Source organism: Telopea speciosissima, chromosome 7, assembly GCF_018873765.1.
Source record: "Telopea speciosissima isolate NSW1024214 ecotype Mountain lineage chromosome 7, Tspe_v1, whole genome shotgun sequence".
Taxonomy (NCBI): Eukaryota; Viridiplantae; Streptophyta; class Magnoliopsida; order Proteales; family Proteaceae; genus Telopea; species Telopea speciosissima.
Genome location: NC_057922.1, coordinates 36,772,561 through 36,800,398, shown reverse-complemented (window position 1 = coordinate 36,800,398; position 27,838 = coordinate 36,772,561). Strand labels below are relative to the sequence as shown.

Sequence of the window (27,838 nt, the reverse complement as noted above, 5' to 3'; positions counted from 1 at the left end):
TGGACCACTGTCCCCAACCTTTTTCTAACTGTTCCTTTTGCAGATATCAAACAACAGTTGATCTCCCAATGCTGTGCTAATTCTCACACTAAGTTCCTTACTAAGTGTGACCATTCATTATGGCAGAATCCCCAGTTCTTCATCAAGCTTCCTTTCAAGAAAAATGAAGATGCTAATCCCACCAAAGCCAGTCATGCAGGGATGAATCCAAAACATCTTGCACTTGCCCAAGAAGAGGTCAGTCTTCTCCAAGCCCAAGGCCTTATTGTACCAACATCATCCCCATGGGCATGTGAAGCTTTCTATGTTAATAAGCGTGTTGAACAAACCCGAGGAAAACTCAGACTTGTCATCAATTACCAGCCTCTCAATGCATTCTTAGCTGATGATAAGTTCCCTCTTCCTACAAGATCAGCTCTCATGCTACAGCTAGCACATGCTAGAATCTTCAGCAAATTTGATCTTAAGGCAGGATTTTGGCAGCTAGGCATTCATCCAGAGGATCGCCCCAAAATCGGATTTTGTATTCCTGGATCTCACTTTCAGTGGAATGTTATGCCTTTTGGTCTCAAGGTTGCTCCATCCCTCTTTCAGAAAGCAATGATGAACATTTATGCCCCAATCCAGAAGCAAGCCTTCATCTACATTAATGATATCTTTCTCTTCTCCAAGACAGAAGAAGAGCACCAGCAACTTCTCTCAAAGTTTTATGATCTCACCATCCAGCATGGAATCATACTCTCTGCAAAGAAAATGGAAATAAGTGTCTCCAGCATTGATTTCCTTGGCGTCGTCATTAACCAAGGCAAATATGAACTTCAGCCCCATATTGGTAAATCCCTTCTGCAGTTCTCTGATGGACCATTCACTGTTTCTCAATTACAACAGTTTTTTGGCATCATCAACTATATGACTGAGTTCATCCCTCAGAAAACTCAGTTCACTAGATCCCTGAACAAACTCCTCAAAAAAAATCCTCCTTCATGGTCATAGGAACACACCCAGGCTGTTCAGACCCTCAAACACATTGCTCAACAGCTCCGTTTTCTTCAGATTCCGTCTGACGGTCTACGGATCTTACAGACTGATGCTAGTGATGACCAATGGGCTGTAGTTTTACTTGAAGAACTTTCCGATGGAACTCGTAAAGTTTACGGATATCGAAGTTTCCAATTTAAGCCTGCTGAACAACATTATTACTCCACTTTTAAAGAGATTTTGGCAGTCCCAGTGGGTGATTGTGAATGGGGTAATGTTGTTCAACAGGCTTAAATTGGGAACTTCGATATCCGTAAACTTTACGAGTTCCATCGGGAAGTTCTTCAAGTAAAACTGCAGCCCATTAGTCATCACTAGCATCAGTCTGTAAGATCCGTAGACCGTTCGACGGAATCTGAAGAGAAGGGAGCTGTTGAGCAATGTGTTTGAGGATCTGAATAGCCTGGGTGTGTTCCTGTGACCATGAAGGAGGATTTTTCTTGAGGAGTTTGTTCAGGGATCCAGTGAACTGAATCTGCCGAGGGATGAACTCAGTCATATAGTTGATGATGCCGAGAAACTGTTGTAACTGAGAAACAATGAATGGTCCATCAGAGAACTGCAGAAGGGATTTACCAATATGAGGCTGAAGTTCATATTTGCCTTGGTTAATGACGACGCCAAGGAAATCAATGCTGGAGACACCTATTTCCATTTTCTTTGCAGAGAGCATGATTCCATGCTGGGTGGTGAGATCATAAAACTTTGAGAGAAGTTGCTGGTGCTCTTCTTCTGTCTTGGAGAAGAGAAGGATATCATCAATGTAGATGAGGGCTTGCTTCTGGATTGGGGCATAAATGTTCATCATTGCTTTCTGAAAGAGGGATGGAGCAACCTTGAGACCAAAAGGCATAACATTCCACTGGAAGTGAGATCTAGGAATATAAAATCCGGTTTTGGGGTGATCCTCTGGATGAATGCCTAGCTGCCAAAATCCTGCCTTAAGATCAAATTTGCTGAAGATTCTAGCATGTGCTAGCTGTAGCATGAGAGTTGGCCTTGTAGGAAGAGGGAACTTATCATCAGCTAAGAATGCATTGAGAGGCTGGTAATTGATGACAAGTCTGAGTTTTCCTCGGGTTTGTTCAACACGCTTATTGACATAGAAAGCTTCACATGCCCATGGGGATGAAGTTGGTGCAATAAGGCCTTGGGCTTGGAGAAGACTGACCTCTTCTTGGGCAAGTGCAAGATGTTCTGGATTCATCCCTGCATGACTGGCTTTTGTGGGATTAGCATCTTCATTTTTCTTGAAAGGAAGCTTGATGAAGAACTAGGGATTCTGCCATAATGGATGGTCACAGTTAGTAAGGAACTCAGTATGAGAATCAGCACAGCATTGGGAGATCAACTATTATTTGATATCTGCAAAAGGAACAATTAGAAAAAGGTTGGGGACAGTGGTCCAGGGGAGGAAATGCTTTTTATATGTTAGACCTCGGGCACTCCATTGGAGAGATGGAAATTTTAAGAGGAGGTTGAATCCAATAAGAGCATCACGACCAGGGAGGGAAGATCCTAAAACATGATGGTGAACTGTCAAAGTGGGGAAGATCTTGAAGGTAATAGGAGATTTGGAAATAAGGTCCACAGCAAAGGTTTTACCATCTGCGGCAGTAAAATATTGCTTATGGGATTTCCAACAACTGGGGGGTAACACATGTGGGGCTAGAATGGTCATGGTAGCTCCTGTGTCAAAGTATCCTATGATCTTGCCTGGTCGGTCCCAAGTTGAAGGGACTATGTACAATGGGGCTAATGGAAGGACTCTGGTTGCTGGAAAGGCCAGAAGGGGTGTGAAAGGAGGGGAGAGTGGGTAGACGGGGTCTAATCCGTCGGACTCAGCGGGAAAATCAGATCCATCATCCAAAAAATATTCTTCTTCCACAGCAAAAAGGAGATTCGAGGAGAATTCATCATCGATGGAGTAGAGAGACTCTACATCTACATCTCTGTCATCGGAAGCATTATACTGGGTGAGCATATGCATGAGTTTGGCCTTTTTCTGTTTATCTGGGCAGTTCTTCGTAAAGTGGCTTGATTTGCCACAAGAGAAACATCTGTCTGTGGTCTTGCCACGAAACTTTTTTCTCTTAAAATATTTGAATCGTCTGCCTTTTTGTGGCCTGGTGGATGGTCGAGAGTGCTAGTGATGGTAGGAAGGAGATCTGTTGATCTTGTGCCTAGAATGATGGGATTTCTTCTTTGTAGGACAAATGCAGTGCTGGTCTTTGCATTTGATTTTCAGAAAGGAGGTACCACAGGTATCCCTTAATTTTTCAGTGGTCTTCTCCCATATTTTGAAAAATTGCTGTTGGTCACACAGTCTCTGGAGGGCTGTCTGGATTTCTTGGTAGAGGCGACCAAGAGAAATCTGGTGCAATTGAAATCCCTGATTGTGGAGATTCTTGAATGCTCTTTTCCCAAAGGTTCTGGGAAAGAGTTGTGGAATACTTGTTTCATATTGACATCATCCATTCCGCCAAGAATATAAAAACGATCCATCATTCGAGTGAAATGTCTTTCAAGGTCTGATTTTTGGAATGAACAACATTTCATCTGAAAGTATTCTTCTCTGGCCTTGACTTTGTTGCTTTCCAGAGGACCTATGAATTCATTATATAGTTAAAGAACAAAGTCATCAACACTAAGCTGGACCCATTGTAATTAACGGTATGGACCTAAGGACATGTACCATTCTCAAAGGGTACCATGAGTGCGGGCTAAGAACTTTGTAATGGTCGTCCGTGGGGTCATGCCTGCTTGAAGAAGTTCAGCAGTAAGCCAAGCATGAAATTTTGAAATCTTTTGGGGCCACCTGTGTAATGGGGCGCCATCAAAAGTGAACAATTCGTTTGGATCCTGGTTTTGGTAGGGATGGGAACCTGGGACGGGTATCTGCGGGGCTGGAGGATGGTTTTCATCTTCTTCAGAGAGAACTTCAATAGGTTGAGTAGGATCATCTTTGTCCTTCTGATCACCATGCTATGAGACAAAAATGGGGGGCAAATCATATTCGGAATCAAAAGACTCAGATACGACTGGACTGGGTTCATCTAGTGCCTGGATGGAAAGATGAGTTATCAGAAGATGCCTCCCACACCCCGGATAACTTTCAACGGCATTATTTGGAGAAATAATGAATATGCCTCCCCTACAACGACATTATTTGGAGAAATTCCTCGTAACAGAAGATGCCTCCCCCCCCCCCCCCCGGATAACTTTCAAACTCTACACGGGCTCCATTCCAAACTTTTCAGGATTTCAAAAGCTAAGGAACTGTTTTGGTTTCAGAAATCTAGGCAAACTTTTATTAAAGATGGGGATAGGAATACTAAGTTCTATCATGCTGTTTCTAAGGCCAACATTAGAAAACATAGCATCTCCTTTCTTGTGGATGACTTGGGTAATAAAGTTGAAGACCCCAGACTTATGGCCCATTTGTTCTCAATACATCTGGGAACTATTTTCAAGACATCCAACCCTTTGGACACTTCCTTTGTGGAGTGTCTATTTCCCCCTCTTCCCCTCCCAATCTATGACCCACTTATCCCTTCCCCATGATGTGAGTGAAATAAAGAAGGTTGTGTTCTCGATTGGGGCCTTCAAAGCCCCAGGGCCAGATGGATTCCAGGCGTGTTTCTTTCAGCATTGTTGGGAGCTTATTTGGGAAGATGTGGTTTGTTTTGTCCAAAATTTCTTTTGTAATGCAACCTTCCCTCCCAGTTGTAGGTGCCTAAAACTGAGAATGCCACATCGGTGGTGGACTTCAAACCTATTAGTCTGTGTAATGTCAGCTACAAGATCATTGCCAAGATTATGGCTAACCGGCTTAAGCCCATTCTTCCTTCTTTTGTCTCCCCTTTCCAAGCTACGTTTGTGGCTAGACGACAAATTGGGGATAACATTGCCATAGCCCAGGAAATTTTTCAATTCCTTAAATGGCACAATGGTAAAGGAGGCTATGCGGCGATTAAAATTGACATGTCAAAAGCCTATGATAGAGTTGAATGGAAACTCCTATCCAATCTCCTAAAATTTTTGGGTTTTGACAATCATTGGATCTCCCTGGTCATGGCCCTGGTAACTACTACTTCTTTTTCCATCAAACTGCAGGGGAGTTCCTATAATTATCTGATCCCTCAGAGGGGGTTACGACAGGGCTGCCCTCTAAGTCCTTACCTTTTCCTATTAACTATGGAAGTTCTATCAAGACTTCTGGGTGCTTACAGGGAAATTGGACTTTTTAAAGGTATTAAGGTTGCACGCACTGCACCTGAAATTTCTCATTTGCTGTTTGCTGATGACACTTTTATTTTTTGTCGAGCAACTGATGATGATTTCTTAACTATTAAGTCGGTTCTTGACCTTTTCTTTGATATTACAAGATAGGAAATCAATTTTGGTAAAAGTGAGATTTTCTTTAGTAGAAGGGTTGGGCTGGAAAAAAGGAAAACCCTTTGTAGCCTCCTTCAAATGAAGGAAATGACCACTAAGTCTGTCTATTTAAGAAATAGACTGTGTCACCCAGATCAAAGTGTAAGGACCTCACTACCCTGGTGGATAGAGTCCGTTCTAAGCTTTCCACCTGGAAGGCGAACCTTCTCTCTTATGCAGGGAGACGAGTGATGATTCAATCAGTATTGGCCTCTACCCCTGCCTAGCACATGTCCTATTTCCTTCTACCTCAGAAGACATGTCAGGAGTTGGACACAATATACCTTAGATTTTGGAACAATGACCATCGGGACAAAACCCGTAGTCACTTAATTGGGTGGGATTCTATTTGTAAGCCCACGTCTGCTGGTGGTTTAGGCCTTCGTAAATCCAAAATCCATAATAAGACCTTAATACTTAAGCTTGGATGGAGACTTATCTCTGAACCATCTTCGGTCTGGGCTAGAATTCTGAAGGCCCCTACTTCCCTAAAACCTCTATTTTCGACCCTAAAATTGGGCTGAAGAGGGGTCTTGGACCTGGAATAGCATAGCTAAAATCTTACCAGACTTGAAAAAAATTTCTTATCGCTGAATCGGGAATGGACGAACTACTTCCTGTTGGCATGACCCCTGGGTCCCCATGAGAACAGATAATTCCATACCTCAGGTAATTGTACCTTCACCAAACTTTGGCAAGGTAAGTGATTTCATCTTTAATAATGCCTAGGACACATCAAGATTATATGCTTGTTTTCAATCTTCCTTTGTGAATGCAATTCTTATAATTAACATCACTGAGGTTGATGACTCCTGGTGGTGCACACTCTCTAGAAATGGGAGCTTCTCTACCAGGAGAGCTTCCCAATTCCTCACTACATCAATTTCAACAAATTGTGCTTACTCCAGATGGAGGAAATTTTTTTGGAAATTACGAATTCATCTCCAGTTTAAAATCTTCTTTTGGCGTGTCTTAAATGCAGGGATTCCTACTCGAGGCACCCTTTCGAAATGGATGGCTGTCAAACCACAATGTACTCTCTATGGCTCTAGTGTTGAGTCCATCTGGCACCTCTTTTTGTCTTGTGATTGGACTAAGCATGTGTGGGCTTCGGGTCCCCTTGGACTGAGAACTAAGCATCTAGCTGCTCCATCTCTCATTGATCTTGTTACCTCTGCACCTGGAACACTCCTCTTGGACAAGGCTTCTTTAAGTTGGGTTTTCTCTGTTTTTATTCTTACTTTTTATTTCATCTGGTCTGTAAAAAAACAAAGTGATTATGTGTAATGCCCCTGCGGACCCTCTTGTGGTTCTAAAGAATGTTTCCCGCTGGTTAGCAGATATGGACATATCTCCCCCAATTAATTTCACAACCTATCTCCGGTAATTAGTTTAATTTGAATATGTCTGGTTTGGCGGTTGCAAGAATTTATGAACCAGATCTTAAATTAGCAAGATGGACTTATTATGTTTTGATAGACGGTGAGAGTGTTCTAACAGATGCAGGTTGGCTGGCTACACAGGAGGATACTGAAGCGGAGGTTTTTGGTCTATGGACAGGATGGGAGAAGTTACAACAAAACAATATTTCAGTTACAGATATTTGGGTTCATAGCCCTAGACTTTTTAAAGCTTTAACCTTCCAATCTTTCTCCCCAATTCCTAGGAATACTTTACCACTTCTACTTTCCTTTTTGGATACAACTGAACATTTAACGGGCCTAACTTATCACTTGTATAGGGATGTGAATAACTATTCCCCTCCCTGATGTATATCTTTTTGTGCAATAATATAGTTTTTGTTTATTTGTCATAAAAACAAAAAAAAATACAGTGGCACAATTGATTTGTTCAACCCAATCTTGAACCACCTTTGATCCGATTTTTCATCAATAAATAGAGTTGTTGGCCCATTACCGACCCCATTTAGTTGGGATAAGGCTGAGTTCTTGTTTTTAAAAGAGTTGTTGGCCATTACCGAACCAGTTGGGCCAGTTGATTATTTATCTTAACCCTAAATCCAAATTGACCATGTCTCCAATGCAACATACAGATCAACAGTACACCAGTAAACCAGATACCATGACTGCTAAAACATTACCAACCCACCCATAACTACAGCTGGGCAAAGTCGAATTAGTAGATTCTTTTGCATTAAACATTGCTTTGCGAAGAGTACAAAAAAATAAAAATAAGTGCCACAAATTGCAACAACAAACTCTACAAAGAAGAATAATAAAAATAAAAGATGATCAAAAAGGAAATTGAAATAATGTAACTTCCAATTCTATATAAATTCAGCAAAGAACATGTTAAAAAACAACTAGTGAGCACTATCTCAAAATCTGGAAAGATCAGTCCTCTAGTTCATCCTCCTAATGAGCTCATGGATGTATTCCTCCCGATTCCCGGCATCTCCACCTAGTGAATAATATCCAAAATTCTGAAAATTGATGACTCTAGTTCATCCTCCTAATGAGCTCATTGATGTAATCCTCACGATTCCCAGCATCTCCACCTTCCACATAATGGTTTCTCTTCTTCTTCAAACCATCCAATGGAGCACTGAGCTTAAATGGCCATAAGAAATTGTTGGCCTCCTTGAAATGGGGTCCCACTGTCATGATCTCATGGATGCCCAGGGCCTGCAAATTTTGTACCAACAACACCATTCCTTTTACATTATTCATTTATTGGATTTTTTTTTTTTTTGGGCGGGGGGGCGCTTTGGGGGTTTAAATTAGAGAAGATCGAAGGTGGCATACCTGTTCGACGATTGAATTTTCAGTCAAAGCAATTCGCTGCTTGTTCAGTTTTCCATAGCCCCTCTTGTATATCAGTTCTCTCACACTTTTCAGATTAGGGTACCTGCAAATTATCATAAAGAATGAAATAAATAAGGCTCTCCAGAAAACTAATATTGAGAAATTGGATCACAGCAGACAACTGAACCAATCCTAAAGAAAAGGGGGCAAAAAAATGTTTTTCATGTGTCTGTTATTTCAACTAGACCAACCCAGTGCGAAAAGCGTTGGCCCAATAGGGCAGTTACAACAGTCAAACAGTTGAACTGGGAAGGAGCATTGGGACATTGCTAGAAATGCCAATTAGAAAACCTTACCCATAAGTAATGAAAGGCTCAACCTTGTGCAACATATTCATGGTTGCTTTGTTCACTTTGAGAAATACACCATTGAATATCTACAGCAGCAATAAAAAATAATCAAATTGTGGAAAACATATTGTCCAAATCCAACAAAAAGATGCAAGAGCTCTTTAACCTGTCTCAGTCGGAGAAGTTGCAAGATCTTTCTTGTATTGGGGTGCAGTGCGTTGATACTAAACAAAGGAAATATACACACAAGGAACATTGACAAGGACAAACTCAACTGAAGGGTGTTAGGAGATCAAGAGCAGGAAAAGTTGATGAAATGAGATTCTCATGCAAGAAATACATCTTGATAGAAGCTTCCTACAACAAAGAATAAAAACTCACAAAACCATAAGCATGCACTGTAATTATTTGCATACCCACGAATACGAATAATAAACAACAATTTGGCCTCTGGGTTAACATAGAAACCTCCTTTCAACTTGGCCTCTCGCTTCAATCTGATTAGCTCTTTCTCCTGTAGATTACATCCAATAGAAAGGCCTGTAACATTTCAGTATGAGGCAAAGATAACAAATAACCCCATTATTGAAACTGTGATAAGAAATGGGGAAACACTACACAAACAAGGGGTTAGATATATGCCTCACATGTTCCACATATTCTGCTGCATAATTTTCAGCCCGCTTGAAGATAAGCTTTCCATTCTCAGCATTCTTCTTCTTCTGCAAATCCAGTGCTTGCTTTTTCCCTAAAGCCCATTCTTCATTTCTCTTGCTCTTCTTCAGTATGGTCTCAGGAACAATAGCCCCTCCTTCGATTTCTTCTCCCATCTCTTACCCGGAAAATAAACTAAAAGACACAAAGTACAATATATTAAAACATGCCAATCAAGTTCATTAAGGACCTTTTTTTTTCAACTGGAACCAAAAATAAAAAGTAAAGCTTTATGTTCAAAGCTCATAAAAAATACTCATGCCAATAATTTCTTATACACCCATACATAGCTAGAGTGAGAGAAAGATCTCAGCAGACATATTCAAGAAATCAACTGGTACCTATAAATAAACAGAAGACCCTTAAAACATTACCTAAGCAGCATGAACCATCAGGACAAACAATTTGAACACTCTAATTTAGTAAGTTGTAACACTAAAAATAGAACTTAGATCAACCAAACCACTAGCCTAAAATAGAGAGAGATCGAAACAAAAATCAGAACCCACCCTTGTGACAAATCAGATATGGGTATTTAAAGTACATGGTGGTACGATATATTGTAAGGGTATTTATGTAATATCCCTTTATATGTTCTAATATAATCCTACTTGTATTAATGCCCAGGCTATGAGGGGCAATTTAGTAATTAGCCCATCTGACCTAAACCCTAGTTTTCCTATATATACTAGCTGGAGGCAGCAGTCTGGGTATTCCAAACTAGATACTCAGGGTGTAATGCTTTAAGCAACCTTGTGCTTAAAACCCTAACCCTAACATATATATCAATCAAAGAAGAGTAATTAAAAAAAAAAAAAAAAAAACCCTAGAGTCAATACTACTTCCCTGAATCGAAAAGGCGCTAAACATTTATAGCCCTTCAACAGCAGAACATTGATCAATGAATATCCCAAAACCATAAAGATAGCACAAACACACAAATAACAAGACCAAATGGATGAAAGAACATTTTTGGGTTACATTTCATTCAATCAGTATGATTGCGAAAACTACAAATAATCAAAATGGAACTAAATACTAGCAGCAGCAGTCACCTCTTTCTGCACTAGATCAATCAAGTAAGCTTTTATTCATTTATTTATTTATTTTCCCAGAAGAGGGTGAGACATAAAGGGTTGCCAATCCAATTTAAGCCATTAAACCATATCTCTGTTTTTAACTGGACAATCAAAAACAATATACACTAAAACCATTAGACCAAAAACACAAGAAACTCCTTCTCCTGAATGATCAAACAAACAGAACCGTGTATATTATTAGTACTTGAAACCCATTCAAACGTAATCGAAAATATGCGAATCAACAATGAGAATATCTGAAAAATCATATTATTTAGCTGTTTTTCAATCTCTAATGATGAACAAACAAAATATCAAAATATTTACAACCAGAAGATGTCCCCAATCTATATTTGCAAACATATCAGGGAGAAAAAGGAAATCTATAATGATGGTGATAAGAAAAAGAAAACTCAAGAGGAAAGTAATACGGTGTTACCTGTTAGGCTCAGTTTCCAGAGCTGCAAGGAAGATCGATACGGGCCGGGAGAAAAAGAGAAAAAGATAATCAAGACGCAGTACCTATATATGGTTCAAATGACATAAAATGACCTTTGGAGTGTATTCTGCCGATCTTAAAACTCCCAAAGTGGATGTCTAGTCTAAGAGGGTATTTTTGTAACTTTTAAATGTATATGCATTACACAAGGACAAGGAGAAGGAGTGACTTGGAGAATGTCTCTCTGATAGGGCAAATTGTCACAAGGGTATTAAGCAGTTTATATACGGTCTAGTTCGGTTTGGTTTTGACTCCGAGTAAAATAAACAGAAACCGGTACCAAATCGTTTATAATAAACGGTTTGTCGGTTTCGATTTGATTTCGATAAACGGTGTTTCGATTTGGTTTTGACAACTTTATTTGTAACGTGGATAATCTTTTTCATTTACTACTTTTTAGGGTTTTACGGGAAAAAATTGGCTACAACCCGGGTTGCAGCCATGCTCTTGCTGCCCCCAATCGTAGGCACAAACTTAGAATAATCCCTTTCCCCTTTGGGTTCTTAGGTTTTAGTTTTTTCCATAATAACCTTCTAGATTCCAAATCGGTGCCTACAATTGGGGCAGCAAGAACATAGCTACAACTCGGGCAACAGACAATTTTTGTTCAGGTTTTACCACCAAGTGAGTGCCGGGAATCTTTTGTCACACTAATCATTAATGATGCAAAAAATAGTATCATTTACATGGGATTCACATAGTTGGCAATAAAAAACCCCATGTGGTGGAAAACTTTTTCTTTTCTTTTTAAATTTTCAATTGCATCTTAATGTATTATTAGGGATCTTAATAAGTGGCACGTGCGTGCTGGCCATTAGAAGTGTGCATAAGCATCGACATGGGCAGGATTTTTGTCTTTTCTTGGGGGCAATGTGGTTTTGTGTCTAGGCATAGGAGCCACAATGGTCACGCTACCAGATAGCGTTCTTTTTCCCTAATTTTTTATTACCGTTATAGATTCTAAATTTATGTCTAGTTTAAACCTAATCTGTTTAGTTGGTTGGTTGGTGGCTTCCCGGTTGGAGTGTATGCCCCCCAAGAGGTCAAGGGATCGACTCTCCTAGTTTGCATATTGCGCCGAACAAAAAAAAACCACCTCTCCCCCTAGTAATTGTAGGTTTCTGTTGTCTTTCATATTCAACTATTAAAATTGTTTCAACCAAAGGAAAAAACTAAAAATTATGAGACTTGTCAAATCATCCTTCCATGTGGCCAATTAGGAAATTTACTAATATAATATTTTCTAACAACTTACAATCTTAAGCTATCGTAAAAAAACTTACAATCTTAATTGGAGTTTATTGGTTGCAAGAAAAATTAAAGTATAGTGAAAGAAACTTTTGTAATAATTATCCTACATGATTATATTACCAACTGCAAATCATTCTATCTATGGCAGCCCGACTGCAAGGAACTTTTACTAATATAATATTTAACCCTTAATCCAAACTTGCAAAATTATCAATTATGATAATTTACAATCTTAAGCTATCATAAAAAAACACTTTCAATGTTAGGCTCCTTTTGATTGCAAGGGAAATTAAAAGAGCCCACATGGCTACTGTGCCTAAACACAAAACGCGCAAAAGTACTGCACTGTCTCCATGGAAAGGAGGAAATCCCACCCAAGTCGATGCTTGCACGCGTGCACATGCAAGCTCTAGAGGCCCAGGCTATAATGTGCCAAACCCAAACAGGGTTCAAGGCACTACTCTTGCAAGCACTGACCCCATAAGCTCACAAATAAACATGAAAAATAGTAGCAAAAGTCCTAGTATCACATATAACACAGAGGAAGCATAAAGGTTAAGCTACATTTCAAAAGTTAATTTATGCACTAGTGGCAAATAGCCACATTTATGCATGTATAAAAGTCTGATTCAAATATACCAAAGTGTTATTTACAATTCAAAAAATCAAATGTTCTTAACATTTCGTAATGTCTTTTGGGCTGTAACCTTGGGTTCTCAACTCACATATACTAGGTTGTACAAGCCTCTTCATATGAAAAATATCAACGTATATAGAATGACCTTACGCTCAGTGAGGTACACATGATTCTATACATATAAACATTTAAAGATACAATAATGGATACAAAGATATAAATGACAAACCATAGAAATTCATTCCTTAATTTCTAAATTCTATAATAATGGATACAAGCTGATGAGTATCGAAGTAATCTAATACTACAAAGAGGTTACAAAACTCTTAGCTACTCGGCCACCACCGCCTCTCTCCGCTCTGCTTCGATGCCCAGCACAATGACTTTGTACATGAAATTCTCTTATTTGAATATCCTTCCATGATCCATTTACATTTTCGAGGGTTTCGCTCTCAACTCTACCAAATGTAACATGAATCCCTTGCCAATGTTGAAGGCATTTTGAATAACCCATCCCACCAAGTCTTTCAGATAAAATGAGACTGACATGCAAAGCTGATTTGAAGGTGATAGCTTCATTGGATTCAGGTTGATTGGTTGAGTAAAGGAAGTTTCAGAGCACAGGTTCAGTGCATGTCAATTACTCGTTGTTGTTCTCTGTTGTCAAAGAAGTAGAGACGGAAGCAATTTCACCCTCCATGGACCCGTGGAGGTGAGGAACAAGAGAGGAAGGGAGGGTGAGAGAGCTGAAACCAACGACAGAGGAGAGGAGAGGAGAGGGAGGGTGGGGGAGCCGGAGCGAGAGAAGGAGAGAGGGAGGAGGAAAATGATGGTGGATGATGAGGCATAAAACACCCCACCTGTCAGAGGCTGCCACGTGGTCGACCCGACCTCAATCCGAGAACCGAGTTTGGCCGAGAAGGAAGTTGGGCCGACCCAATATCTGAGAAGTTACCCGACCTGGCCTGTTTTGAGCGAGCTGGCCGGTGGCCGAGGCCGAGATTATACGGGTCAGCCACGGATTCCTAGCCGACCTCATGGCCGAGACCAACCTCCTCTCGGGCCGACCTCCATGGCCGACCCCACGGGCCGATCTCCATGGCCGACCCCACTGGCCGACCTCGTAGGCCGAGCCCTCCTCCATCGAGGCTCCCATAACACCCCCCGGGGATCTCCGGGCCACGTCAGCACATCCCGAGAGTCACGGGAGGAGGGTCGAACCACGATCCCAGCACAACACAGAATCACACTCTACATGGACTCTTACCTTAATAAGAGTCCGACCCCGAAAATAACTCTCCACTCCGCTCTACGCGGGAGAACCTTCCGAAACAAGGACTCCTACCATACTAGGACTCTCCCAACCGTCTCATCTCCTCCTTATTCTATAAATACCCAGGTATGGAGCTCTATTCCACATCTTGCTTTGACTACGCAGTTACGCTGTCGCGTTGAAGACCTGACTTGAGCATCGGAGAGTCCTAGGCCGGAGCCACACCGGCCCTCTCGCGCTCATTGCTTGGTTTTTGCAGGTTCATCCACGGGCGAACCAAGCACCGGAGGTTTTCACACGCAACAGATTTGGCGCCGTCTGTGGGAACGACATCAGCCAGCCTTGTCGTTTCTACCAATTCCAAGAGCAATAACAATGGTGCACACGAGGTCAGGGCAGCATGGCTCGACTTCCCGCACAGAAGAGCCGCAACCCATTGTGCAGGCGAGGAGATCGCCGCCCCCCGAAGCCTCTCGGCAGGGGATAAGCAGAAGACCCCCCAGAGCAGGTGGTGCGCAGCCCATCACGGGCACCATTCCACCTCCAGAAAGCGGGAATGGAGGAGGTGCACTAACCACGGCCGCGGCTAGCCGGACAGAGCCGAGCCAAGTTTGGACGGGAATGTCTTACCCGCACCGCCACCCTTGCCGGAGAGTTTGGACCCGAAGCCCCGGCCAATAATCGACGAGTTATGGATTTGCAGTGCAGATGCTCCACACCAATGAGATGCTGCGCACCTTCATGAACCAGATGGCCCGAGGCGGGCTGATGGGTCAGCTGCCGGCCGCGATCCCTCCAGCTCCGGCCCGCGCTGAAAGAAACTTGCAGCAAAATGAGGGTCGGCGTAGGGCCGAGCCGAGTCGGGCTGCGTCCTCGCATCCGTCTCGTCAGAAGACTCCACCTCCGCGCCCCAGTAGAGGCGCTCGACGGGGTGAACAAGAACATCGCCAAAGCCCGCGAACAGGGCGTGAAATTGAACCAGCCGGCTCTGTAGCAAGGAGGTCGGTATTTTCGGGACGGATCGGAGAGGACGAACCGCCAAGGATATTCCGAGAACAAAGGAAAGACCCGGTTGAAAGGCGCGCACCGAGACACGGAGAAGGAACGCGTCATACTCCCCGACGTCCGGGCTCATCTCCCCGAGAAGAACAACAGGGGAGTCCCCGAGGGTCCAACTTCCAAGAAGAAAAAAGAACAAAGAAGGACGGTGAGGACCGGGCTGACCAAGAATGGCCGACTACAGGGGGATGACCGATCCTATCAACCTCGGGCCGAGGAGCCAGTTGGCCAAGCACCTGAAACCGAGCTGGAGAAGCGGCTACGAGACTTGGCCGAGCAGGTGGAGGGGTTGAAGAAACAGGCGACCCCGGACGCCTACTCTTTAGTCGGGCGTCACCCTTATCCTCCTGAGATCATGACCGCGCCGCTACCACACGGTTTCAAACCTCCCCCGTTCGACAGGTATGACGGGACGACCGACCCGACAGATCACATTAACTACTTTAATGCGATGATGACCATGTACGGGGGAACCGAGATCGTTTCTTGCCGAGCCTTCCCTGCATCCCTCAAGGGCGCGGCGACCTCATGGTTTTCCTGGTTGCCGCCGAATTCCATAAAGAGCTTCGCCCAACTCTGTCGAGCCTTTGTCACGCGCTTCCAGAGTAGTATGAAACATAAGAAGACCACGGTCAACCTCCTTAGCGTGAAGCAAAGGCCCGACGAGTCGATCCGAGCATTCGTCTCTCGCTTCAACAAGGAATCCTTAGATATCAAGGATTTGGATGAGGCCACGGCCCATACGGCTATGAGCAACGGATTGGCCGACATGGACCTTATCAAAGACTTGGCCCGGAAGCCGACAAGAAACCTGGCCGAGCTCTTGGAGAGGTGCAACGAGTTTGCAAACATGGCCGAGGTCCTCCAAGCCCGGAAGGGCAACGAAGGTCGTACCGACAAGAAAAGGCCGACAACAGACGACCGAAGAGAAGACAAAAGACCGAGGACGGATCGCCGAGCCGACAGGTCGGATCGAGCTCGGAGCCCCGACTACACGCCATTGAATGCATCTCGCAAGGAGATCCTGATGCAAATACAAGATGGGGGGTACATCCGCCGACCCCGACCGATGCAAGCGGGGTCATCTCGGAATCCCAACAAGTATTGCCAATTCCATAAGGACATCGGTCACGACACCGAAGATTGTTATCAGCTGAAAAGAGAAATCGAAGAGCTGATAAAAGCGGGCCACTTGAAGAGATATGTCAAAGGAGGCCGAGAAGATCGTGCAGGTCGGCGGCCGGATGACCGAGATCAGAGAAGAGCCGAGCCTAAGGCCGAAACCAGGCGAGTTGAAAGAGACGATGACAAGGTCCGAGCCGAGAAGAAGGAGGACGGATCCGGACCGAGCAATGACAAGGGAGCCCCTATATACACTATCCTCGGGGGGCCCGGGCAAGAAGGTACTCGAAAGGCTAAGGCAAACGCTCGCTTCGTCGGAGTAGCCGAGATGCCCGCCAAGAAACTCAAGCCGGCAGTAACGATTTCCTTCACGGAAGCCGACCTCGAAGGTATAAGTTTACCTCATGACGATGCTTTAGTAGTGCAGGTAGAAATCGCGAACAGACCCGTACACCGCGTATTGATCGATACCGGCGCATCCGTGGACCTTATGTCATTGGAAGCGTACCGACAATTTGGCTTCGGTGACGAAGCGCTCAAGCCCGAAGGAACCTCGCTTCACGGGTTCTCGGGAGCTGCCGCGACTATCAAGGGCTCGATCGATCTACTTGTCACAATTGGGCAAGCTCCCTGCCAGGCGATTATCCCCGTCAAATTCATGGTGGTACGTTCGGTGGTGGCTTTCAACGCCATACTCGGCCGCCCGTCATTGACCGCCCTCCAAGCCATCATCTCCCCGACTCACTTGAAGATGAAGTTCCCCACCGAGAACGGTGTCGGCGAGGTCCGAGGCGACCAAAAGAAAGCACGAGAGTGCTACGCTACCTTCGTTAAGCAAAACAAGGGTAATGTTCGAGGAATGGCCATGTGCGTCGACCATCTCCCCGAAGATCAGCGGGATGAGCTTATAGAGAGAAGAGGGCGACCCGTAGAAGACCTGACCCCACTTCATCTCAGCGAAGATGACCCAGCCAAAGTGGTCCAGCTCGGATCACTACTGAATAAAGATCAAAGGAGGCAGCTCGGAGTTTTCTTAAAAGCGAACGCCGATGTCTTCGCCTGGTCGGCTGCGGACATGTCGGGCATACCCCGACATATAGCTGAACACCAACTCCATGTGGACCCGGGTCGAAAACCAATCCGACAGAAGAGAAGGAACTACGCACTTGATCGGCAGACGGCAATCAAAGAAGAGGTGGAGAAGCTTCGCCGATCAGGATTCATCCGAGAAGAGAAATTCCCGACCTGGTTGGCTAACGTCGTCATGGTCCCTAAACCGAACGGGAAGTGGAGAATGTGTGTCGACTACACCGACCTCAACAAGGCCTGCCCAAAAGACGAGTACCCACTACCTCGGATCGACCTCTTGATCGACGCCACGGCAGGTCACGAGATGCTGAGCTTCATGGATGCGTACTCCGGCTACAACCAAATCATGATGCATGAGGAGGACGAGTCGTACACGGCCTTCCGAACTGACCAAGAGAATTTCTGCTACAAGGTCATGCCGTTCGGATTGAAGAATGCCGGAGCGACATACCAGCGCCTCGTGAACTATATATTCCGCGAGCAGATCGGAAAGAACATGGAAGTCTACGTAGACGACATGTTGGTGAAAAGCTTGAAGGCCGAGCACCACTTGGCCGACCTGGAGGAAACCTTCAGCGTATTGAGGAAGAACCAGATGAAGCTGAATCCCGCCAAGTGTGCATTCGGCGTAACCTCGGGAAAGTTCCTCGGCTTCATGGTCTCTGTCAGAGGCATCGAGGCCAATCCGGCAAAAATCAGAGCCATCCAAGAGATGAGTCCTCCAAGGACGATCCGAGAAGTACAAAGGCTAAACGGACGCGTGGCGGCGTTGGCGCGATTCATGTCGAGATCGGGCGACAGGTGCTTACCATTCTTTAAGGCCCTAAAGAACATCCGGAACCCAAAAGATTTTATCTGGTCATCCGAATGTCAAGAAGCTTTTGAAGAGCTGAAGAAATATTTGGAGAACCCGCCTCTTCTCAGCCGACCTGAACCAAAAGAGGAACTTCAAGTATACTTAGCCGCCACTCCCGTAGCGGTCAGTGCGGTGTTGATCAGGGAAGAGAGTCGAACTCAAAGGCCGATATACTATATCAGCCATGTTCTTGTTGATGCCGAGACAAGGTATTCCAGGTTCGAGAAAGTTGCATTCGCCCTAATCACGGCTGCAAGGAAACTAAGGCCGTACTTCCAAGCCCATCCGATTGTGGTACTGACCGACCAGCCACTGAAAAAGATATTACACAAACCCGACGTTTCGGGACGGCTGATTTCCTGGGCAGTGGAGCTAAGTGAATACGATATAAGCTATCGACCGAGGACGGCGATAAAAGGACAAGCCCTGGCCGACTTCATTGCCGAATGCACGGGGCCCGAACATGAGGATAGAGAAGAAAAGACAGTCCAAGAGGTCGGGGCTACGGCCGACCCAATTTGGACAATGAATGTTGACGGCTCGAGCAATTCCGGAGGAAGCGGGGCCGGCCTAATTCTTGTAAGCCCCGAAGGCTTTCTTGTCCAATATGCCCTAAGGTTCAAGTTTCCCGCCTCAAACAATGAGGCCGAGTATGAAGCCCTTCTAGCTGGACTTCGAGTCAGCAAAGCTATGGGCATAAAGCGGCTGAAGGTGCGAGGAGACTCCCAACTCGTGGTCAACCAGGTCAACGGAGACTACGAGGCAAAAGACGAAAGGATGATAGCATACTTAGGTCGAGTCCGAGATCTGATCTCCGAGCTCGAACACTTCGAGATGACTCGAATACCGAGAGAAGAGAATGCCGCGGCGGACTCCTTATCTAGGTTGGCCGAGGCCGACCTCCAATATCTGAGCCGATCAGTATACATAGAAATATTGGAGAAGCCATCCTTACAAGACGAAAGCATAAAGCACATTGAAGAAGATGGGCCGACCTGGTTGGACCCCATTGTCAACTACTTGGAAAACGACCTGCTCCCGGGGAATCGAGACGAAGCAAGAAAGGTCAAGATCCGATCTTCCAAGTACTCGATGATCGATGGAGTACTCTACAAAAGGGCAATCTCGGCCCCTCTTCTCCGATGTCTGGGACCGAAGGGGGCCGAGTATGCACTAGCCGAGGTGCATGAGGGAATATGCGGGAGTCACATGGGCGGCCGAGCTCTTGCATACAAGATACTTCGGCAAGGATTCTATTGGCCGAGAATGCAGGAAGAGGCCATGAAATACGTGAAGACCTGTGAAAAGTGCCAACTGTTCGCGCCAATCCCAAGCCGACCAGCAACAAAATTAACCTCAATGCTGAGCCCAATCCCATTCGCTATGTGGGGAATGGACATTCTCGGGGATTTCACCCCAGCATCGGGAAATAGAAAATACGTAGTAGTGGCCATCGATTACTTCACCAAGTGGGTCGAGGCCGAGCCCCTTGCCACCATCACCGAGAAGAACATGGAAAAATTTTTTCGAGATAAGGTCATCTACCGGTTCGGGCTACCGAAGGTTCTCATCACTGATAATGGCGCGCAATTCAATAACCCTGCCTTCCGAGAATTCTGCGAACACTTCCACATTGACTTCCGACCCATCTCGGTCGCTCACCCACAAGCAAATGGACAAGTAGAAGTGTCCAACCGAACATTACTCGCCGGCATTAAGAGGAGGTTGGATGAGGCCAAGGGGAGATGGGTGGAAGAACTCCCAAGCGTCCTATGGGCATATCGGACGACTGTGAGAACTCCAACCGGGGAGAGTCCATTTCGCCTCGCTTATGGGACCGAAGCCCTCGCACCGGTTGAAGTTATGGCTTCATCATACCGAGTGCTCAACTTCGATGAGAAGACCTATGAAGATGGGCTGCGAGCCAATTTGGACTTCCTCGATGAAGTCCGAGAAAATGCCCTACTCCGAAACGCGGCGTACCAACAGAAGACGGCAAGCTATTATGACTCAAGAGTCAAGGAGCGGCATTTCCGCCAAGGGGACCTTGTTCTCAGAAAACTCAGTGCATCTCAGCCGAAGCAACAAGGAAAATTAGCACCAAACTGGGAAGGCCCGTACATAGTCTCCAAGCAAATTCGCCCTGGCGCATATCGCTTGCAGACTCCGGGGGGCAAGAAGGTACCGAGACCTTGGAACTCGGAAAATTTGAAGAAGTTTTTTCAATAATTCAACATGATTGTATTCGGTTTCAGTTCCGACATTTGATTCAATAAAGCCTTTTCTCCAGCAAACAACGTATTGTCAAGCTCCTAAGTCGAAGTCATAAGTCCGGTCTCATAGACCAGGCCGACATCAAAGACCGACCCTCATAGGTCGGCAGCCGAGTCATAAGACCGGTCCTCATAGACCAGGCCGACATTAAAGACCGACCCTCATATGTCGGCAGCCAAGTCATAAGTCCGGTCCTCATAGACCAGGCCGACATCAAAGACCGACCCTCATAGGTCGGCAGCCGAGTCATAAGACCGGTCCTCATAGACCAGGCCGACATTAAAGACCGACCCTCATATGTCGGCAGCCAAGTCATAAGACCGGTCCTCATAGACCAGGCCGACATCATAGACCGACCCTCATAGGTCGGCAGCCAAGTCATAAGACCGGTCCTCATAGACCAGGCTGACATCAAAGACCGACCCTCATAGGTCGGCAGCCCGGTCACAAGACCGGTCCTCATATTTCGACATCATAGACCGACCCTCACAGGTCGGCAGCCAAATCATAAGACCGGTCCCCATAGACCAGGCCGACATCAAGGACCGACCATCACAGGTTGTCAGTCGGGTCGTAAGATCTGTACAAATAGGCATGGCCGACATCTCAAGGGCCGCCATTCTTATTTGGCCGAGCCTAACAAAGTACAAAAACTAAGCCAAGGCATTGGGCTCGGCCAGGAAGGATATTTGGCCATGCGTCCGCGTATGGGGCGAATTAAAGCAACTAAGGTGAGGATCACAGTGATCTCGGCGTGGCATGGTCGATACCGCCGACAACGGGGAACATGGATAAAAAAGAGACGAGTTCCTAAGCTCGGCTAGGGAAACAACTCGTATATATATATATATATATTGAGGGCGCCGAGTTCAAATACTTAGATAAATTTCGACAAAGATAAATTGTTTATTCATTGAAAGCCGACGGATCGGCACGGTTACAAAAGAGGCAGCTCGGCCCCACAAAAAAAAAAAAAAAAAAAAAACAAAAACAAAAATTTTTACATCTCCGCCTCCTCGGCGTGGGACTTGGAGGCAGCCTCGGAAGCGTCCGCGGTGTTGGGCTCGGCGGCAGGGTCTTGAGGTTCAGCTACCAGAGGGACGACATCGGCCGAAGCAGGTGCCCCCAGGGGTTGAGCTTGGGTGACCTCGGCCCCCTCCTCATCTCCCACCTCCCCTGCAAAGGTAGTCGCATCGTCGTCAAAGCGGGAGAGATTGAGATCAGGATACGCGGCCTTGATCTCGGCCAAGAGCTCGGCTCGGCTGCTTCAAAACCTTCGGCGAAGGGAGGCTTCCGATCTCGTGGCGGATATTGGCGTACTCCTCCGAGTGGAGATAGTCGCTAATCGCCGCGCTCGAGCCGTGGCCAGATTTTCCTTGGCCTTCTCCTTCACCTCGGCGAGCCGAGCTGCGAGCCCGGACTCTCTCTCTCGCCTGGCCACCTCTGCTGGGAGCTCTCCACCTCGGCCTCGGCGGTGAGCTTCTCTTGGGTCTCCGACGCCTCGAACGGCATCCGGCGTCTGATAAGCCTTCTTGCCTTTGGACGTCCAAGGAATAGTTCTCGGTCGAGCCGCTCGAAGCGGAGCATGGTCTCTCTTTGCTTTGGCGAACCCCTACAAAAAAGCATGAGAACAAAGGATCGGGATAAGCTACACATATCGATCATAGGCAAGAGCCGACAAGGAAACTTACCATATTGAAGTCTTGAAATAGGGTTGAGAGGAGCTCGGGTCGGACAGCGCCTCCAGCTTCTCCTTGTCGGCGGGAGCCGACGGCATCCAGCCACTCCTTGGCGTGAGCGGCCGGCGTCGGGCCGAGTCCCGGAAGAGGCGCCAGTCGGCCTCACCGGGATGTTGTTGGCCGAAGCCCTCCCGCACGTATCGGGAGATGTTGGTGGGGAGGCCACGGGCGGAAGGCCGCCACTTGTCGAGTTAACCGAGAGCTTCGGCGTTTAATGTCTCTCGGCGGGCTCCTCTCGCCTTTTCGGCCTTTCCCCTTTCTCGGAGACACGGCCTGACCCGTGTTCTTCTCGGCCTCCAGGCCGACCACCGCATCCGAGGGTCCCGGCATCACCCCCTTTCCCTTGGAGGCCTTGGAAGACTCGCCCCGGGGTTTCTTTTCGGAATTCTTTTTCTTCCTGTCTGCGATGATCTCGGCCCGTAGCCGAGCTGTGTCCATTGGTGGAATGTGGCCGACCACTGCAAGAGAAACCGAAAACATAGGAAACGAGTCAGAAAAGGAAAGAAAACCAAGTTAAGTGAAGGGGTCGGCTCGGACCACAAAGACAGGCTCGGCAAAGGCTCCTACCCGGGGTCATATGCCAACTCTGGAGAAACCCCTCGTCCTGAAGCTGGAGAACATCGAAGGGCGGACGCTGGGTGATAAGGTCGAGCGAGGTCATCTCGTTCTCGGTCAGGGGTAATACTCTATTGACATAATTAAGATTCATCTCCTTCCACTCGGTTCGGAGAGGACTGTTGGGAATGGAAGCAAAGAAGAAACGGGGCTTCCAGTATTTGTTGAATGTCGGCGTGCCGACCAGAAATTTGTGACCGCCTAGAGCCGCGCTCTTCCCTGATCGGCGGCAGAAGTAATACCACCCCTTCTCGGGAGACTTCTTCGGAAGAAGAGCCGAGAGAAAAGCGCCACGCTAGCACCTCGGCCCATCTCACGAGCAGGCGTAGAAGCCGTGAGACGGCCAGCCAGGGAGTTCGGCACCACGACCGGAGATAGGTGGAAGTGGTCCAAGATCTGGTCCACCAGGCTGAGAACGGGGAGCCGAAACCCGTACTTGAAGGGCGTCTCGTAAAGAGCCACCTCGCCGGGCCTGATGAAGCAGGCCATCTCCCCAGGGTTAGGAACTCGGAGCTGAATGTCCTCGGGGATGCCGTAGGTCGTCCTCAGATAGTCGAGGTCGGCCTCCGTCATCGTGCTCGGAACAGTGCCGACACTACCCTCCTCGGGCTCAGGGGCGTCGGTAGACGAGCTGACCGAGCCAGCCCCCACCTCGGACGAATCTTCCTCACTTGACTCTTCATCGGATGAGGACGACCCGGAGTTCTCGGCCCGGACTGCAGCCGTGGATTGGGCCGCGTGATCAGACCCCATGGGTAACGGGGGCTCGGCCACCTCGGCCTGACGAAGCTCCACTACGTCGGGCTCATCTGATGTGGAGCCCAACAGGTCTATGGTGGGAGAGTGAATGGGGAGTTCTCGGGTCGGACTCGTGCCCTCTGCCGCCCTGGCGAGCAGTTCGCCCATAGGACTACTACAAACTGACATGCTGGGCGGAGAAGACTTACTGGTTGAGGAAGAGCTGAGCGGGAATGAAACGACAGCCGAGTTGATCACGAACGAAGCTTCGGCCGAGACGATCGCGGAAAACTTGCCGAGAAGCCTAACGAGATCTACCGAGTTGACGGACCCAAACTTGCCGAGAAGTCTGAGCAGACAAGCGACGAGATCAACCGAGGTGAAGGATTCAAACTTGCCGAGAAGTCAATAACTTAAAGCAGTGAAGAATGAATAGTTAGGAGTCACCTATTTATAATCGTTGGGTCCTACTGATCCAACGGTCGACCAGAGCTAAACATGATCCAACGGCCCAGATCAAAGGACGTTTCGAATTCCCGAGCCCGCCATAATGACTGCTGACGTGACACTGACGCCCAACCGTCAGATCGTGCAGCGTGAAATCCGCGGCAATAAATAATCTCGGCCCAACCGCAATAATCTTCCCGACAAGCACCCAGGAAATTTCACTCATCGGCGCCGACCCGACACCTGATGAGTGGGGGGGCCTGTGATGAGGCATAAAACACCCCACCTGTCAGAGGCTGCCACGTGGTCGACCCGACCTCAATCCGAGAACCGAGTTTGGCCGAGAAGGAAGTTGGGCCGACCCAATATCTGAGAAGTTACCCGACCTGGCCTGTTTTGAGCGAGCTGGCCGGTGGCCGAGGCCGAGATTATACGGGTCAGCCACGGATTCCTAGCCGACCTCATGGCCGAGACCAACCTCCTCTCGGGCCGACCTCCATGGCCGACCCCACGGGCCGATCTCCATGGCCGACCCCACTGGCCGACCTCGTAGGCCGAGCCCTCCTCCATCGAGGCTCCCATAACACCCCCCGGGGATCTCCGGGCCACGTCAGCACATCCCGAGAGTCACGGGAGGAGGGTCGAACCACGATCCCAGCACAACACAGAATCACACTCTACATGGACTCTTACCTTAATAAGAGTCCGACCCCGAAAATAACTCTCCACTCCGCTCTACGCGGGAGAACCTTCCGAAACAAGGACTCCTACCATACTAGGACTCTCCCAACCGTCTCATCTCCTCCTTATTCTATAAATACCCAGGTATGGAGCTCTATTCCACATCTTGCTTTGACTACGCAGTTACGCTGTCGCGTTGAAGACCTGACTTGAGCATCGGAGAGTCCTAGGCCGGAGCCACACCGGCCCTCTCGCGCTCATTGCTTGGTTTTTGCAGGTTCATCCACGGGCGAACCAAGCACCGGAGGTTTTCACACGCAACAGTGGAAATTATAATAAACCACTTTATCTTAAAAAGTTGATAAATGGTGTGAGGTGGGCAAATAAGTCTCTCGTTACAACAATGGGTTGTAACTGAATTAGTTACAAACAACTTTACCCATTTAAAATTATCTTTGCTAAATATAGTAAGAAATTTAAGTAGTTTATACAATCATGTTGGATGATGATTATCAAAAATTCTTTTTTTGATTTAAAAATTTTCACTTCCTTTCTCTTGTAACCAAACGAAGAGGGAGAAATTATTTCTAGATTAGGCGAGTCTCTGTTGACACAATTATATTCTGGTAGATTAGCTATTGTTGAAATTTTTGTAGGTTGTTAGCTCCAAGGTCTTTAGGTTACATTTTAAGTTATGATAAGTAGAAATAACAATTGGGTTAGAGAAAAAAAAGTTAGCTTATTGCACATTTGCACCCACGCCTGAATGGGAGTATATTTTTAGTGAAAATATTCTTTATAGGGTGTGCAGGCTCTCCAATGCTTCTTGAGTCTCTCTCCTGATAGGGAAAAAGAACTATGCTTGGCAACGCCCCCTTGTGACCTCTCACATGGGGCAGTGAAATGGTCACCCCGCCCCTCCCCTTGGATGCCCGTGTATGTCGTAGGTGATCTCATTGATCTTCGCACTAGCAAAGGGACCACGCAACCTAGCAGCAAACCCCTTCCCATTTTTATATGTACATCTTGTTTGGTTGCACGAGGGTAGGATGAAAGAAGCTTTGCTTTATCAGGTTCTCAATGGTTTTAGTAGTTAGTATCAGATTGATGGATCAGCTAATTCGTATTGGTATTGGCTCTATTACCGGTTCCTCATTGATCTTGTATCAGTGCATCGGTACAAACCTTGGGTAAAATGGTAAAAAAAAATATAATTTAATATGAAATCAGGGGTAAATCTATCAATTATAGGCCGGTATCGATGGAGAGGAGACCAATACAGTATACTCAAAATATTCGATACAAATAAAATTGAACCAAAAATTACGTTGCCGGGAATCGAACCCGGGTCTCGTAGGTGAAAGCTAGCTATCCTAACCGCTGGACCACAACGGATTAATGTTATTATTTCGGGGGTAAATTTATTAATTTCAGTCCAATATCGATGGAGAAGAAACAAATACGGTATATCGTATACCCAAGACATTCGATACAAAAATAAAATTATACAAAAAGTTCCGTTGCCGGGAATCGAACCCGGGTCTCCTGGGTGAAAGCCAGATATCCTAACCGCTGGACGACAACGGATGTTTATTTCGTCTTCAAGTGTAAATTAATTAATTATAGTTTTGTATCAACGGAGAGGAAACAGATACGGTATACCGTATACCCAAGACATTCGACACAAAAATAAAATTAGACCAAAGGTTCCGTTGCCGGGAATCGAACCCTGGTCTCCTGGGTGAAACCCAGATATCCTAACCGCTGGACGCCTACGGATGGATTTTTATATTTATTGAGAAATATTAAATAACATATAAATACTCCTCTCCTTCCCATTTTATGAGCCGCCTATCAGTCACTCCCCTCGCATTTCACATTTCAAATATTGTTTTAGGGTTCCACTATGTTGTTACACTGTTACCACTACCCAAATTTGGGTTCGGTTGGGTTGTTTCTGCACTCTGTTTCATTATCTTACGATGATTCCTGTTGGAGTAGTTGGTGGAACTGAAGAATGAGGAGACCTACAAGGGGGCATTTGATGAATTGTGACACTTTTAGATGAACATTCATTTACTTTAAGTCATCTGTGCATCAAAATTGATTGCCTTAATTTCTTATTGTTTCTATAATTATCTTTTCTTTTCCTATTTTTATTCATGAAAATTGTTTTCTAATTATTATTTTGTGTAGTTATAAAAATTTTGGTGTTGGATTGGATTGTTGAAATCGCAACTGTGATTCATGAACAGGGCTTTATCCTCTTTTTTTTTTTTTTTTTTTTTGTTGTTTTTGGGGGGTGGGGGTGGGGGTGGGGGTGGGGAATCCTTTTTTCTCTTTCATGGGGAATGTGTGAGGGATCTTCCTTCCCTGTATTTCTCATTTGCAGTCCATATATACACTCAAAGTCTCCTCTTTGCCTATAGGGATAATATACTCACAGTTGTCCACCTTGATCAAGAGTGCATCAGACCCTTAAGATGTTTGTGAATATAACAAGGAGAATACCAAACTTTTATTACTGGGCTGTTCCTTCTCTGAGTAATTAGCTCCAGTTTGTGAGTAGATTTGGCATTTTTTTGGGTACTTCTAGCCTCCTAGGTCTTTGGGATCTTCTATTGAAGCAACTTTCTTAAACCGACCATGTAGAATCTCATGGAACCTGTTGTGTTGCCCTTGCCATCTTTTGGATAGTTTGGGAGTGAATTTGCAAAGGTCTTTTGAGGCCAAATCATCCACAAACCTTAAAACCAATTGAGAAAATATTTAACTTCCCCTTCCATTTATTCCATTGTGGAATAATGGAATTCAAATGTCTTAACTTTACTGAGAACTTGAGAAGGATCCGCAATGTATTCAGTAGTCTTTTTTGTATTAAATGCAGATACAGATGTAAATATGAAATTGTTATATGTACACTTCTGCAATTTGGATACATAGACACACAAACCCACCCATCCGTGCACACACCCTTCCAGGATGATGTATTTTTAGCCAAATCAGACAATGGTGTGCTCCTGGAGGCAGTTTTCCTATTGGCCTTAACAAGTGGCTTTGGTGGAGGTACCCTTGTGATCTTTCCCAAGCGCTTGACTGAGTGCAGACAGGAAGCTTCTGGTGAAGTGCACCTCTCTGATGATAACATCGAGATCGGTTGCTTTTGCTGACTGGA

The 27,838-nt window shown here is 46.0% G+C and overlaps 1 protein-coding gene, 1 long non-coding RNA gene and 1 other non-coding gene across 3 annotated transcripts; 1 reads left to right on the top strand and 2 right to left on the bottom strand.

Annotated features, from left to right (window-relative positions):
• Positions 1 to 81: 81 nt before the first annotated feature.
• LOC122666955 lies at positions 82 to 27,838 on the top strand. The gene is made up of 3 exons (XR_006333733.1): positions 82 to 92; positions 13,401 to 13,405; positions 27,607 to 27,838. It is a non-coding gene; the product is annotated as an uncharacterized LOC122666955 (long non-coding RNA).
• On the bottom strand, positions 7,801 to 10,929 carry LOC122666954 (60S ribosomal protein L7-2-like). The gene is made up of 7 exons (XM_043863087.1): positions 10,826 to 10,929; positions 9,238 to 9,429; positions 9,007 to 9,104; positions 8,757 to 8,814; positions 8,597 to 8,676; positions 8,241 to 8,343; positions 7,801 to 8,120 (listed from the first exon to the last, which is right to left on the bottom strand). The coding sequence occupies exons 2-7, from the start codon at positions 9,418 to 9,420 to the stop codon at positions 7,935 to 7,937; spliced, it is 708 nt and encodes a 235-aa protein (XP_043719022.1). The 5' UTR covers positions 9,421 to 9,429; positions 10,826 to 10,929; the 3' UTR covers positions 7,801 to 7,934.
• TRNAE-UUC lies at positions 26,179 to 26,250 on the bottom strand. Its single transcript has one exon. It is a non-coding gene; the product is annotated as a tRNA-Glu (tRNA).